Source organism: Schistocerca nitens, chromosome 4 (assembly GCF_023898315.1).
Source record: "Schistocerca nitens isolate TAMUIC-IGC-003100 chromosome 4, iqSchNite1.1, whole genome shotgun sequence".
NCBI lineage: Eukaryota > Metazoa > Arthropoda > Insecta > Orthoptera > Acrididae > Schistocerca > Schistocerca nitens.
The window spans coordinates 754,579,863-754,597,193 of NC_064617.1; the positions used below are offsets into that span (position 1 = coordinate 754,579,863).

Here is a 17,331-nt window from a genome sequence, read left to right on the forward strand (position 1 = left end):
AACGAGCAATATTACGGTACGACACCTAGAGTAGCAAGTGACACAAACCACGTCATTAGTGCTATACCAACCGGCATGACCGATGACACGTTTGTAAGGCATGGGTATTTCCAGACATTTTCCAGTGAGGACAAGCACAAAGTCCACCCTATTGTGTTTATTAGATCATTTGACGGTGTTTTTCCACGTAGTTGGTCAGAAGTCGATAAAATCAGATACGTCACCAATCTCATGAGAGGACGAGCAGCTAAGTGGGGTGCCGCTATGAAGCGGTGGTGCCTTACGTTTGAACAGTTCGAACAAGCCTTCTTGGACGAATTCTGGTCCGAGAATGAGCAACAGAGTCTAAGGAGAGAAGTGTGCAACCCCGAGACCTATGACCCTAAAAAAGAGACATTAAGACAATACTTTGAGAGGTACCTAGACAAGACACTGTACTGGTCCAAACCAGCCGACTTGCCAGCGATAATTGACACTTTAAAGAGCCACTTACCCTTTCCATACCGAGACAGATTAATAGGAGTACCGGAGAATGACATTAAGACTTTCTTAAACTTCTTAGATCAAATGGACGTAGTTTACAGAGGCGATTCACGCCATTCAAATTTTACTCATATTAGTAACCATAATCGGCACCCACCCTAAAGCAACCGTAGTGACAGTGGTTGGTGGAACCATCTGCCTGCGCGCGAAACATATTCAAATGGAAATGTGTATGACGGTAGGAACAACCGCAGGAATTCGTGGAATAATAATAACTACAATAATTATCACCCATATCAAAATGGTAACTACATGCAAAATGAAAATCACAGACAGTACAACAACGACTGCAATAGGAGACGTGAGAATAACCGGTACAACCTGGGTTACTTTGACAGGAACATGCCATATAACAGACATAATTACCACCAAAACAACAACAATCCCAACAATCACCAACAGAATATGTGGAACACACAAAATTCACGCGTGACAAATCATAACCCTCCACGGAATCCGCCGCCGTTCCCAGTACAGTTATGCACTCCCCGCCACGAAGCAGCAATAACAATTGTGGCGCACCATCAGCTGACGCGTGGGCGCCAACCAGCCGGAATGTAAACATAGTGGAGCTGGTCAATGAACCCAGCCAAACACAGCAGACGACGGGAAACAGTCGACGACCGAGCTAAGTGCTCGTGCTTCGGTCGTGAGGTGTTGTAAGAGCGCAATGGCTGAGATGGTTTGTTTCCTCAGGTACGATGACAAAATGACAGCAGAACAGGAATTAACCGACGAGAAAAACATTAAATCAGACAGTTGTGTTAAAGAATTCATACAAGCTACGGCATGGGTTAAGTTAGTGGGAGTGACAAGTTGATAGTCGACAAGACACGGAGAGATTCTCTTTGCAAGCGGGGTTCTTTGGAGAAAACAACGAGTGTTAGTTTTCCCCGCATTAACCTATGTAACCATTGTGTTTGTGTGGTACAATAAAGGTGGTGGTTCACAGTATAAACTCCACATAAGTGTTTTCCTTTATGTAGTGAAATTACTCCTACATAAGTGGTGACCCCGTAACTAAGTGGTGTGACAGTAGGCAAGTTTCTTTAGATATTTTCCTCGACGTCTCGTATCGACATGTCGTCTGCACAGAACCTCTTCCGCGACATCGACGGCGTCATCCAGAATGTGAAGAAGGAGCTCGACACGATGCAGCAAAACCCTCAGTTCACAGTGCCATGGACGCCTACATCTCAAACCGACTTCGTCCATGACGTTACGTTTCCAACCGCGCCGCCGCCACAGGATATTGCCTCGCACAACCAGCCCGCAGGACACGCCGATATCAGACCAAAAGTGCTCCCGTTTTCATCACCCGCATCGGTTTCGCTCCCACGAGTTTCGCACTTCCCGTTCGCCAGTGATCGTGGACCACCCGCATCGTGGTTACAAATCTGACCCCCACCTTTCGTTCCCGAGCGTCCGGAAATTTGGTTCGCTATTATGGAGAACATTTTCGTGCAGCAGCAAATAGTCGACGATTTTGAACAGTTCACGCTAGTGGTATGCAACCTGGACCAACGTGCGTCGTCAGTGGTATCGGATATAATTATGCAACCCCCACCACAACAAGCCTACGCCACTCTCAAGACGGCTTTAATTTTGCGTTGTACAAAACCTGTGGACCAGCGGATAACACAGCTCCTGTACCACGAGAAATGCGGCGACCGGTCGCCTTCAGACTTTTACTGGCATTTACGTGCTATGGTGGACCCTTCCGTGTTCTCAGACACATTACTTTTGGACATATGGCAACAGCAGTTACCTCCGCGGGTGGACTTAACCTTAATTGCTTACGAGGGCTGGCGATTAAGTGAGTTGCTGCAAGTGGCCGATAGAGCGCACTCCCTGTTAGACTCACGCGCCATAGTGGCCGCCGACGCAACCACCTCAGCCAACGACACCAGCTGAGAATGGCCGGAGCTGGTCGATGCGGCACCTCCAGCTTGTGCTGCCATGACAGCACGACGAGCGCCGGACGCGACTGAAGATTTCCGATCTCTTCGCGCTGCCATCGATCAGCTGACCGCCCAGCTACAGCGGCTAGAGCCATGCGACGTTGCGGCGCCTGACACATACATGCGTCGTCGCCAGCTGCCGCGTCGCAAACAGCGGCACCGGTTATTGCTAGTTCCACCAGCGCTTCGGCGCGCAAGCTATGAAGTGTAAGGGGCCGTGCTCACACCCGAACACATCCCACGGCCTGCTTTAGGCGCAGCCGACAGTGACAACAAGCAACTGCGCCTAAACTCACAGACACATGGAAGGAGAAATCCCCCATTTCAGCACGAGCTTACGTTATGCGGATCGACTTCTCCCACAGCTGTAAGGTACGCTGCTTCACAAAGACTTTTTGTTCCTGATCGCTCTACAGGATGGATGTTCTTGGTTGACATCGGCTCAGATGTCAGCACTCTGCCTGTAAATTTCTTCCCTTCGGACAAACGCACTGAAGAGACCATTTTGAAAGCAGTCAACGATTCAGTCATCCACACATATGGACAGAAAACACTGCCAGTGGACATTGGGCTACCAGAAAAAATGCAGCTGGACCTTCGTTATGGCTGATATCGACCAACCTATACTAGGTGCTGATTTCCTGGCAAAACATGCATTGTCTGTGGATTTACGCAAGTCACAACTCGTCCATTCTGCCAATGGATGGGTTATTCCGGGAATACAAGGACGTCTGACCTCTCATGCATGCCAAAGGGTAGATAACCTCAGTGCACCCACCTTGGAGGACACCATAGCAACGAAGGAATCTGACCTGCAGATGGCTCAAATGATATCAAAACAGTTGACGACACAACAACAGGCTCCTGCTGTTTCAACCACAAAGGCGACACCCAAACCATAACACGGAACAAGAAAGAGCAGGGCGAAGCATGAGACGGTGCACCACATCCGTACAACTCCAGGCCCACCAGTCTCCTCGCGTGTTCACAGGCTTGCACCTGATCGCTTGCGGGAAACCAAGGCCATTTTCAACGAGATGCTACAGGAAGGAACTATACAGCCATCCAACAGTCCGTGGTCCTCTCCTCTGCATCTCGCCCGTAAAAAGAATGGGTCATGGCGCCCGTGCGGTGATTATCGAGCTTTGAATGCCCGAACCGTTCCAGACAGATACCCTGTGCCACATATACAGGATTTCAACCATTCACTGGCTGGGGCAACCATATTCAGTGTTTTGGATTGCCGTCCCGAACCGTTCCAGACAGATACCCTGTGCCACATATACAGGATTTCAACCATTCACTGGCCGGGGCAACCATATTCAGTGTTTTGGATTGCCGTAAGGCTTATAATCAGATCCCAATGGCAGAGCAGGACATACCAAAGACTGCAGTGACAACCCCATTCGGGCTCTTTGAATTTTTGGTGATGCCATTTGGGCTGAAAACTGCTGCCCAGACATGGCAACGGTTCCCAGACAGCGTGCTAAGAGGGCTACCATATTGTTTCGCCTATTTAGATGATATTCTGGTGTTTTCGGGGAATGTTTCTGACCATCAGAAACACGTAAGCGAGGTACAAAGCAGGCTTAGTGCTCATGGAATAACACTTAACAAGGACAAGTGTGTGTTTGGGGAACCCGTGGTAACCTTCCTGGGTTATAAAGTGCCAGCTCAGGGCATTTCCCACTGCCAGAGAAGCTGGAGTTGTTGCGTACCCTACCACGGCCTCCGACGATTCCTAGGGATGATAAATTTCTATCGTCGCCACCTCCCCGGAACAGCAGCAATCCAGACGCCACTGAACAATGCCTCGGCCGGACACAACAAAATTGGCAAGCGCCCACTCCCATGGACACCCGAGATGGACTCAGCTTTCAAGGCACTGCAAAACAGCCTTCACAACGCAGTGGGGCTTGCACACCCTGCACCAGGAGCTCAGCTAGCCCTAGTAGTGGACGCAAGCCAAGTTGCAATCGGTGCAGCACTGCACCAGAGAGTGAAGGGTCATTGGCAGCCACTAAGTTTTTTCTCACAAAAACTACAGATGAGTCAAACTCGTTGGAGTGCATACGACAGGGAACTCCTCGCAATGTATGAAAGCGTCAGGCACTTCCACCCCTTCGTTGAGGGCAGGCAATTCACCATATACACTGACCATAAACCTCTCGTGGCAGCTTTCTACAAAGTCAGCGATTCATGTTCCCCCTGCCAGGCCCGCCATATAAAGTTTATATGCCAGTTTTCGACAGACGTGTGTCACATCCATGATGCCGACAACATTGTGGCAGACTATTTCTCACGTATTAATGGGATAAGTCCAATGTTGGATTATTCCGAATTGGCAAGGGCACAGGCTTCAGATGCGCACCTGCAGTCCTTGTTGGTGGACCCGTCCACTGGCCTACGTTTACAACTTGTGAACGTCCCCTGCAGCCCATGTAAGGTATGGTGCGACACCTCCACGGTTAGACCACGCCCATACATCACCCCCCAGTTCCGACAAAAGGTATTCGACAGCATTCACAACCTGGCACACCCGGGAACCAATGCCTCAGTGAAATTAGTGATGGACCGTTTTGTGTGGCCTTCAATCAAGAAAGATATATGGGAGTGGGCCCGTAGCTGCTATCAGTGTCAACGTAGCAAAGTGGGACGCCATGTTCACGCTCCAGTAGGACAATTCCCAAACACAACGGCACGTTTTGGTCATGTACACATTGACTTGGTTGGACCCCTCCCCCCTTCAGAAGGTTACAGGTACTTGTTTACGGCAGTGGATCATTGCACACGGTGGGCAGAGTCTACACCAATCAGGGACATTTCTGCAGAGACTACTGCATGGGCATTCTTGGAAACTTGGGTGGCTTGTTTTGGGTGCCCATTTTTCGTTACCACTGACCAAGGATGCCAGTTCGAGTCGACACTGTTCCAACAACTGTCAAAACTCTGCGGCTTCCAACGAAATCGTACTACTAGCTACCACCCGGCCAGCAACGGTTTGGTGGAAAGGTGGCACCAGACTTTAAAGGCTGCCCTGATGTGCCACGAGGTCTCATGGACTCAAGTGTTGCCATTGGTTTTGTTGGGGTTACGGACCGCATTAAAAACAGACATCAATTGTTCCTCGGCAGAGTTGGTATATGGAGAACAACTCCATGTTCCAGCAGAATTCCTTGCACCATTCCTCTTCCCACACAACTACCCCACCTCTTGCAACAAATGAGGAAGCAGGCAGAGATGCTATGTGCAGCCCCGACGTCTCAGCACGGCACGCATCCAGTGTTCATAAACAAGTCCCTCGATACTTGTTCCCACATCATGCTCCACACAGACCTGGTATGTCATTCGTTACAGCCACCGTACACTGGACCATACCGAGTGCTAGGACGGGACACACACACAATGGATATCCTCCTCCAGGGAAAGTCGACCAAGGTTTCCATTGAGTGGGGTGGGTAAAACCTGCTTGGACAATGACAGCACTGACTACAGTCTCACAGACGACTTCAGACACAACTTGCAACGAACCCACACCTTCCGCAGAACCAGACAGCTGTGACCCACAGGAACCCCACACCAGGGGACCTAATGCAGCAACGGAACCATCAAGCAGCACCCACACCCGCACTATCCGCACTCGGGCAGGCCGAGAGGTGAAGTTTATGTACCCCACCATATTGGGTACTCCGCACTTCAGGGAGGGGGGGGGGGGTGTGGGAGTGAAAATTCTATGGTCGACAAGACACGGAGAGATTCTCTTTGTGAGCGGGATTCTTTGTAGAAAACAATGAGTGTTCGTTTTCCCGTGTTAACCTATGTAACCATTGTGTTTGTGCGGTATAATAAAAGTGGTCGTTCACAATATAAACTCCACACAACTGTTTTCCTTTATGTAGTGAAATTACTCCTACAAGTTTAACGATTATGATGTACAAATTTTATTCGATACTGGTGCTGCTGCAAGTGTGATGTCAACCGCATTCTATAATGAATTGAAACAAATTATAAACATACCTACTTTACCCGTACAGAATTGCCACGTGGTTAGTGCCACAGGTACTAAATCTAAGAACATACGCATGCAAGCCCTAGTTAACTTCACGTTTTCCAATACACAGTTCGAGTGTAATTTTCTCATTGTAGACAAGCTTATTGTACACTGCATCCTAGGGATGGATTTCTTGAATGAACACAAAGCAATCATAGATTTAAGTAATGGCATATGTCAATTATCTGTAGGAGAACAATTGATCAATGTTGAACTTAACAAGAATACCCGTTATCTCACAAGCCGAGGGGGCTGCACCCCCACAGACATTTGAAACCCTTTGTGCACTAAAACAACATAATATATCTAAAAACAAAGATGATGTGACTTACCGAACGAAAGCGCTGGCAGGTCGATAGACACACAAACAAACACAAACACACACACAAAATTCAAGCTTTCGCAACAAACTGTTGCCTCATCAGGAAAGAGGGAAGGAGAGGGAAAGACAAAAGGATGTGGGTTTTAAGGGAGAGGGTAAGGAGTCATTCCAATCCCGGGAGCAGAAAGACTTACCTTAGGGGGACAACAACAAAAGGCAGAGCTAAGCACTATCTGTCGGCGAATTAAGGGAGCTATAAAGTTTCATTTAGTTGTACATTTGTTCGCTTGAGGCGCTGTTGACTAGGCGTCAGCGTCAGTTGATGCTAAGATGGCGACCGCTCAACAGAAAGCTTTTTGTTTTATTGAGTACGGCAGAAGTGAATCGACGACAGTTGTTCAGCGTGCATTTCGAACGAAGTATGGTGTTAAACCTCCTGATAGGTGGTGTATTAAACGTTGGTATAAACCTGAACGTCAACTACCTGAGGCGATGGATCGGCCGCCAGGCAGCCCGTGACAGAGCACTTCATCACTGGCCTCCAAGAAGCCCTGATCTTACCCCCTGCGATTTTTTCTTATGGGGGTATGTTAAGGATGTGGTGTTTCAGCCACCTCTCCCAGCCACCATTGATGATTTGAAACGAGAAATAACAGCAGCCATCCAAACTGTTACGCCTGATATGCTACAGAGAGTGTGGAACGAGTTGGAGTATTGGGTTGATATTGCTCGAGTGTCTGGAGGGGGCCATATTGAACATCTCTGAACTTGTTTTTGAGTGAAAAAAAAAACCTTTTTAAATACTCTTTGTAATGATGTATAACAGAAGGTTATATTATGTTTCTTTCATTAAATACACATTTTTAAAGTTGTGGTATTCTTTTTGAATCACCCTGTATAATGACAACTAATGTGAACATGAGCTAGTCGCTGTGAAAACGAGATCGTAAATATTTGTATTGAATACACGAACATTAAGTTATACAGCCTAAGAACACAAACGTTAATTTATGGAAATTATATACTGCAGTTACACTTGTACACATAATTATGAAGAGAATGTAAACCCAGGTACGTACGCTTACTGAACAAGAAAAGATATTCATATAGGAATGAGACCTACGCAGGCTACATTTGTTGTTAATTGTAAATTATGAGGTGAATCAACAACTAGTTAGTTATTTCAAGGCACTCTAATGAGAGGAGATAATAGCTATTGAGATCAGTAATAACATAGGTATGTAGCAGAATGAATGAGGATGTAAGAATGAATGATCAGTATGAATGATCAGTATGAATGAGTTAATATTTAGGTTAATATAAGAAGGTAAGTTACTGTGAAGTAGTTGATGGAGACAAGAGATTATTTGAGGAAGATATTATTGGAGTTTTATGAGAATGGAAGTGCCAGATGGCCCCACATATGTGATATATTAATGTTTGATGAGGAATATGTTTAATGTATAAGGACATATACACGGTGAGTCACCTATCATTACCGCTGGATATATTTCGTAAACCACATCAAATACTGACGAATCGATTCCACAGACCGAACGTGAGGAGAGGGGCTAGTGTAATTGGTTAATACAAACCATACAAAAATGCACGGAAGTATGTTTTTTAACACAAACATACGTTTTTTTATAAGGAACCCCGTTAGTTTTGTTATCACATCTGAACATATAAACAAATACATAATCAGTGCCATTTGTTGCATTGTAAAATGTTAACTACATCCAGAGATATTGTAAACTAAAGTTGACGCTTGAGTACCACTCCTCCGCTGTTCGATCGTGTGTATCGGAGAGCACCGAATTATGTAGGGATCCAGAGGGAACAGTGATGGACCTAGGTACAGAAGAGACTGGAACAGCACATTACGTCCACATGCTGACACCTTTTTATTGGTCTTTTTCACTGCCGCACATGTACATTACCATGAGGGGCGAGGTACATGTACACCCGTGGTTTCCATTTTCAATTATGGAGTGTAATAGAGTGTGTCCCGACATGTCAGGCCAATTGATGTTCAATGTGGTGGCCATCATTTGCTGCACACAATTGCAATCTCTGGTGTAATGAATGTTGTACACGCGCAGTACATCTGGTGTAATGTAGCCACAGGCTGCCACAATACGTTGTTTCATATCCTCTGGGGTTGTAGGCACATCATGGTACACATTCTCCTTTAACGTACCCCACAGAAAGAAGTCCAGAGGTGTAAGATCAGGAGAATGGGCTGGCCAATTTATGTGTCCTCCACATCCTATGAAACGTCCGTCGAACATCCTTTCAAGGTACTAAAATGTAGACTTTCACGGCCGGAAATATCATGTCCATTATAATTATCCGGGCTGTTATGCCGTGGTCGGTTGATGAATTCAGCGTCGATTCCCAACGTTTCATCTCCGACTGCGGGAGACATCTTCAAGGGGGTCCGTAACTCGATGGAAGGTCCAACACACCCACTGGCTCGCTACTGTCTACTAGACGTTGTCAACATACGCTTCCCCATGGTATCATGCAATAGTCTATCAATTTTATCCCAGTCACCGCTGCACAGTTTATTACTGATCGTAATATGGAGAGACATTAACTTACAGTTTGTGCTTGCCAAGTCCCGTCGGGTCTGCGGAATGCGCTCTCGTAGTAAGGCCTCCCCAGTCCGTTTGAAAATGCGTTGTGCCTTTCCCGAATAGAACAGTTGCTTTATCTTCAGAAACTTCGGTATAACGCCGACGGCTCTGCGACGAGACAGGAATGTGAGGGAACACAAAAGCTGCACTCTCTTCTTCTGGAGTCCTTCCAGGCGTCGCACTTCTCTTGACATCTCCTCCCCGTAGAGGCGTCTGATACTAAAATGTAGACTTTCACGGCCGGAAATATCGTGTCCATTATAATTATCCGGGCTGCTATGCCGTGGTTGGTTGATGAATTCAGCCGTCGGCATTATACCGAAGTTTCTGAAGATAAAGCAACTGTTCTATTCGGGAAAGGCACAACGAATTTTCAAACGGACTGAGGAGGCGTTACTACGAGAGCGCATTCCGCAGACTTGACGGGACTTGGCAAGCACAAACTGTAAGTTAATGTCTCTCCATATTACGATCAGTAATAAACTGTGCAGCGGTGACTGGGATAAAATTGATAGACTACTACATGATACCATGCGGAAGCGTATGTTGACAACGTCTAGTAGACAAAAGAAGTAGTTTGATAATTTGCTACCTAATCAGATTGTTCGGCATTTAGACGTTTCCCGGACCGTTATCAATTTGTCCAAACGTTCGTTATCTGACGATGAGACATCTATGCTTGCCAAGGGAGGAAATTTTGCTGTTAGTCCGTGTTTTGTGCCCACGGAAGAAATTATAGCCAGTGTAGAAGCAGGAATTCGCAGTGTGGTTTGTGTAACAGCTGAAGAAATCCATATAGAAACAGTGAGAATATTAGCCAATGCAAAACCGCTGAAAAGTAATATAACTGTGGGTGAGAGAAGAGCTTTAAAACTCCTGAATGACGACGATAGTATTTTGGTTCTCCCAGCTGACAAAGAAAGCGCAACGGTGGTTATGGATGTGGCCGACTATCAGAGTAAAATTACTGATCTACTGGATCCGCAAGAATGTAGGAAGCTGAACAAGGACCCCACTAACAACGTTCTCAGAACTGTGTCGCGGTTAATAAAAAAGTCCTCCATTGAAGAGAGTGTACAGAAAGGTCTCTGCAATTCGGTTGCGCTACCACCAAGGCTTCATGGATTGCCCAAAATTCATAAAGAAAATGTGCCGTTAAGACCGATACTAAGTGCCATTGGTTCGCCCACCTACTCGTTAGCCAAGTTTTTGACTACGCTGTTAAAACCACATGTGGGCCGTTCGGAATCTTATATAAAGAATCCGACACATTTAATAAGCAGATTGAATGGCATAGTGGTCCAGCCGGAGGACATATTGGTCAGCTTCGATGTGGTATCGCTGTTTACCATGGTTCCACTTAATGATGTATTGGAACAGCTGGATCGAATTTTTCCTGCCGATATTTCAGACTTGTTTAAGTGTTGTTTGACGACCACATACTTCAAGTGGAATGAACAGTTTTATGAGCAAACGGATGGCGTGGCTATGGGAAGCCCCCTAAGTCCCGTAATTGCAAACTTCTTTATGGAGAAATTCGAAGAACGGGCCTTAGGTACTGCCAACAAAAAACGAAATGTATGGTTCCGATACGTGGATGACACGTTTGTGCTGTGGAGACATGGTACGGTGGAACTAAGTCGGTTCCACGAACATCTGAACAGCATAAACTCGAGAATTCAGTTTACAATGGAGGAGGAGGTAGACGGCAATTACATTTCTTCGATGAGCTTGTTTTTAGAAACGAAAATGGTAGTTTGGGCCACTCAGTATACTGCAGACCCACACACACGGACCGTTATTTGCACCGGGATTCGAACCACCACCCACAACAGAAGCGGGGTGTTATCAAGACGTTAGCGGACAGAGCTAGAAATATTTGTGAACTTGAGTTGCTCAGCGCAGAGATGGAACATCTCCACAATGCACTAATGAAGAACTGATATGCGTCCGCCGAAATAAAACGTGCGTTGAGGCAGCCACGCAGAAATCATACTGACGTACAGGCTACTGCAAAATCTAAGGTTTTCCTGCCGTTTGTTAACAATGTAACGGAAAGAATAGGGAGGATCTTGACGAAGCGGAACATTACCGTAATTTGCAAGCCTACCAGGAAGATACACGAATACCTTAAGCCTGCCAAGGACGCTCGCAAACCATTGGAAAAAGCTGGAGTGTATAGGATCCCATGCAGCTGTGGTGATGTTTATGTGGGTACCACTAAAAAACTGTTTCTAAACGTTTGGAAGAGCACAAGGGAAATTGTAGAAGAGGAGAAACGGAACGATCAGCTGTTGCAGAGCATGCTTTCCAGCCAGGGAACCACAAGCGGATATTACGAAAGGCTCTACAGGGAGGCAATCGAAATCGCTAAACACCCAAATAATTTCAACCGAAAGGAGGAGGGCGTGAAATTAAACGGTATGTGGATGCCGGCGTTAAAGAAGATGTGTACCACCCGTCCACTACTGGGTGATGGCAACGGCGATCGACGGCGACGGTCAGCGGCCAATTGCACTGACGTTTTCAAAACACGTGACGTCACGCCGTGGGAGCACGCGGACACGGAATTTAGCGGCAGTCAGTAGCGAGCCAGTGGGTGTGTTGGACCTTCCATCGAGCTATGGACCCCCTTGAAGATGTCTCCCGCAGTTGGAGACGAAACGTTGGGAATCGACGCTGAATTCATGAACCGACCACGGCATAACAGCCCGGATAATTATAATGGACATCCTGTCAAGGGTCAGCCTAGTGTTAATTGCAGAATGTGCAGGTGCACCATTATGCTAATACCACATACGTCGACGCGTTTCCAGTGGGACATTTTCGACCAACGTTGGCAGATCATTCTGTAGAAACGCGATGTATGTTGCAGCTGTTTGGGCCCCTGCAATGAAGTGAGGACCAATAAGGTGGTCGCCAATGATTCCGCACCATACATTTACAGTCCACGGTCGCTGTCTGAGCCAGCGAGGATTGTCCACGGACCAGTAATGCATGTTCCGTGGATTCACTGCCCCGTGGTTTGTGAAACCTGCTTCATCATTAAACAAATAGAACTGCAACGCATTCTCTGTTAATGCCCATTGACAGAATTGCACTCAATAATTAAAGTCATGACCATGTATTTGCTAATGTAGCGACACATGAAACGGGTGAAAGCGGTGACGATGCAGTATGTGCATGGCACTACTTTGACTCAGTCCACCGGCTCTCGCAATGTCCTGTGTACTCATGTGTGGGTTCATCGCAACAGCAGCTAACACACCAACTGCACCTGCTTCTCCTGTGACGGGCCTGTTACGGACCTGTTTGCGTGCTACGACCATACCTGTTGCATACAGTTGGCGGTAGATGTTTTGCAATGTGCGGCACGTTGGATGCTCTCTGTCCGAGTACCGTTCTGCATACACCCTGCAGGCTTCAGCTGCATTTCGTCGACACTCGCCATAGATGAGTATCATCTCCGTCTTTTCAGAGTTCGAATACACCATGGTCACAGTTCCTACAACACTACACTATCACAGACGTCTGGTAACACGGTGTACTACAGTTGGTCTGCGTGTGGAGACGAATGCGGCTTTTCGCGGATGATGCTGTAGTATACAGAGAAGTTGCAGCGTTAGAAAATTGTAGCGAAATGCAGGAAGATCTGCAGCGGATAGGCACTTGGTGCAGGGAGTGGCAACTGTCCCTTAACATAGACAAATGTAATGTATTGCGAATACATAGAAAGAAGAATCCTTTATTGTGTGATTATATGATAGCGGAACAAACACTGGTAGCAGTTACTTCTGTAAAATATCTGGGAGCATGCGTGCGGAACGATTTGAAGTGGAATGATCATATAAAATTAATTGTTGGTAAGGCGGGTACCAGGTTGAGATTCATTGGGAGAGTGCTTAGAAAATGTAGTCCATCAACAAAGGAGGTGGCTTACAAAACACTCGTTCGACCTATACTTGAGTATTGCTCATCAGTGTGGGATCCGTACCAGATAGGGTTGAAGGAGGAGATAGAGAAGATCCAAAGAAGAGCGGTGCGTTTCGTCACAGGGTTATTTGGTAACCGTGATAGCGTTACAGAGATGTTTAATACACTCAAGTGGCAGACTCTGCAAGAGAGGCGCTCTGCATCGTGGTGTAGCTTGCTCGCCAGGTTTCGAGAGGGTGCGTTTCTGGATGAGGTATCGAATATATTGCTTCCCCCTACTTATACCTCCCGAGGAGATCACGAATGTAAAATTAGAGAGATTAGAGCGCGCACGGAGGCTTTCAGACAGTCGTTCATCCCGCGAACCATACGCGACTGGAACAGGAAAGGGAGGTAATGACAGTGGCACGTAAAGTGCCCTCCGCCACACACCGTTGGGTGGCTTGCGGAGTATAAATGTAGATGTAGATGTAGATAACAATAGCAGCAAGCGCTACATGCGGACACTGCGACAGCTAGACCAAACCACAACAGTGCACTACAGCCACACTCGTAAACACGGTCGTCATCGTAAACATGTCCCTGCAGATGCTGCTCGCCGACCATGGCACGTGTTTGTTACAACACGCAACTGAACGTCGGAGGTTTCAAGCGTCAACTTTAGGTTACAATATCTCCGGATGTAGTTAACATTTTAGAATGCAACAAACGGCACTGATTATTTATTTGTTTATATGTTCAGATGTGCTAACAAAACTAACGTGGTTCCATTTAAAAAAAAACGTAGGTTTGTGTTAAAAAACATACTTCCGTGCATTTTTGTATGGTTTGTATTAAACAATTACACTAGCCCCTCTCCTCACGTTCGGTCTGTGGAATCGGTTCATCAGTATTTGATGTGGTTTACGAAATATATCCAGCGGTAACGTTAGGTGACTCACCCTGTATATATTATGATGAATAAGAGAAATATGTGAGTAAGGAATGAGTGAGAATGTTTTGATAATATTGTGCTACATAGAGAAATGAGAAAATAGTCTACATCTTTAAGATTACATAAGAATTTCAGTTTAAAAGAAAAGATTTGTGTTGAGTTAGAACACGTGAGTACAAGACGTTAAATGTGAATCTATTTTCAGTGCCCTTGGAAATGAAAAAATGCAAGGAAAGCAGAGTGAACATAATGATGATTACAGCTGTTGAAAGAAGTGTAATAAGAATGTAACTTGGAAACACATTAACTTTAATTTATTTCAGAAGTGTAACTTAGTAACCTTTCGTTAAGTTTTGTTAAGCCACTGTGTGGAAGAAAACATTTATAGTGCATGTTCAGACAGGAGAACGATATTTTAAGGGACTTAAGTTGAAATATAGTTTTTACACAGCCCTCATGTGAATACATTTGTATTAAAAAAAAAAATTACCAAAGTGAAATTTAGTGCTATGTTAGCCTTTATTATACTTACACGACAGAAAACCCTGAGGAAGCAAAAGATAGGAGAGTTATTAAGGCCGTTTTGCGACTCGTACAACACCTCCACTTAAGCGAACGGATGACAAAATTACATCTACTTTGAAGGCAACATTTGACTTTTCAGGTAATGCAAGGAAAGGAGCAGTGACCACCCGTGCAACCGACGTCGAGCAACGGACACTGAGAAAGAGATATTTTACTGTCAATTATAATACTATGTTCTTTATTTATGTTTTATAGAAAGAAATGATATATATACACAACATACATGATGTTTAACCTTCACTAAAGTAGAAGGAAGTTCATGGTTGAACTCTTGAGAGGAAATTTGATACGTTATTGTATAATACACATTCTGAGAGAGACAATCTCTGTGAGATATATTTTCCATTTGTATAGACGGTATCCACAAGAAGTGGAGATATCGAGGAAGTACTGAGCAGATATGTGATTTACTCATGCAAGGATTTGTTAAGGTATAATACACTTATGATATGAACAGTCAGAACACAAACTGAGAATCTGTCATGATGTTACACTACACAGACTAATGCCAAAAACAAGCGTTCAGTGCATAGTGCTGTTGTGGCGGCAGCACCGTCCAACGCACGAAGGGCTGAACTACGGCACTGCCGACACAAGTAGGGGCAGCTGTACCGTTACGCGGAATTTCGGCAACGGTGCGTCGCACGCCGGACCGCACGGGAACAAAGCTGCCACCAGTGCGAGCTAGTCGACGCGACGCGACACACGTCTCCCCAGTTCTTCTGCCGCGGACCACGTGCATTGAGTCAACGTGACTCCGTCGTAAATGCGTACGCGCGGTCGTAAACGCAGTCGCCGTTAAATTGTCTTCAGTTTCTTCGCGGACGTTACGGCGCCTCCGGTCGCGCCAGGAGCAGAACATTCGGTGACGCGGACTTTCGCCTCGCTTGGTCCACGCGGTCGCGCCACGGCTCGTCACTGGAGTGTACACCCTCCGGGATCGGTGAGCAAGCCGTGCCGCCAGTGCAACGCACCCGTATAGACGAACACCAGCGAAGATTGTTATGTGACATTTATTGTAGCGGTAGGAAAAATAAATGTGTCCTGTCCAGAAACCGCTTTAGTCGTTTATTGCCACAAAGCCTCTCCCATGAGCATAGTGCGTGGGCGCGGCGATAAATGCCGGTTCACTGCACATGAGCGACTGTAAGCGGGGATACAACACGTTCCCACTTCACTGGTGACCCCGACATGATCTGAGGCTAAAAAAACACGTGGTGATGAACGTTCGTCGGTAGGAGAGACGTGGAACCGCGAGTAGGCTTGCGCGTATACGCCCGTGCCGAACAGTGCTCCGTAGTAATTTTTTTTTAACTAACTTTTTTTTTATTGTGTTTGTGCGCGTATGTTTTGATCGCAGACTGCTTTGTGTTATTTTTTTTTCTTTTTTTTCTTTTTCCGTGTGTTTCCCTTGTGTTATTTTCGCTGTGTACTTTCCTCTTGTACGAGGATTCGACTCTGAACTAAGATGGCGACACTAGAGGAGTTGCAAAAGACCATCGAAGAACTGCTCGCACGCAACACGAGGCTAGAGAGTGAGCTCAGTTTAGTCCCAGCTCAGGTGCAGGCAGCAATAGCCGCAGAGACGGAGATGCAGCTGGACGCCGTCGCTAACTTGGCCGACAGGGTGCACGACGCGCTGACAACGGTGCCTAGCACCGCGGCTGCTGCAGCTTACGACTCCGTCCCCCCACCTCCGTGGCGGCAAGCGCCTCCCGCACCCACATCGGATGCCGACCTGCACCAGCTAGTGCAACACTTGACCGCACAGGTGGCAGCTCTCTCGACGCAAGTCGACCGGTTGGAGCGCTCGCAGCAAGAGGGCAGCACGCACCGCAGCGACAGCAGACCGGGCGACAGGCGGCGCGGCTCGCGCAGCCGGCAACGCAGCAACAGCCGCTCCAACGGTACCCCGCCGACGTCACAGCACGCACAACGCGGCTACTGCTGGTACCACGCCCACTTCGGCAACGAAGCAACCAGGTACCGCGCTCCTTGCTCGCACCCAAACGCCAGCTGCGACTGGACCTAGGCGCACCCGGCTGCAATATATCGAAGCGTCTGTTTGTTGCGGAACGGGGGGCAGGCGTGAGGTACCTCGTCGACACGGGTTCGGACCTCTCGATATTCCCCCGTTCTATGTTACGAGACCGCAGGCGGGCCGAGGCACTCTGCCTTACAGCGGCGATCAATTCCACTATTAAAACTTACGGCACACACAGCCGCAATATAGATCTAGGCCTACGGCGCACGTTCTCGTGGACTTTTACCGTGGCCGACGTCAATGAGCCGATCCTGGGCGCAGACTTTCTCGGCCACTATGGGCTGCTAGCCGACATCGCAAACGGCCAGCTCATCGACGC

General features: G+C 46.9%; 1 protein-coding gene across 1 annotated transcript; it reads left to right on the forward strand.

The window, feature by feature from the left end:
* The first annotated feature begins 1,989 nt into the window (after positions 1–1,989).
* On the forward strand, positions 1,990–2,457 carry LOC126252551 (uncharacterized). The gene has a single exon (XM_049953450.1). It carries the CDS (start codon positions 1,990–1,992, stop codon positions 2,455–2,457), a length of 468 nt encoding a protein of 155 aa, XP_049809407.1.
* The last annotated feature ends 14,874 nt before the right edge of the window (positions 2,458–17,331 follow it).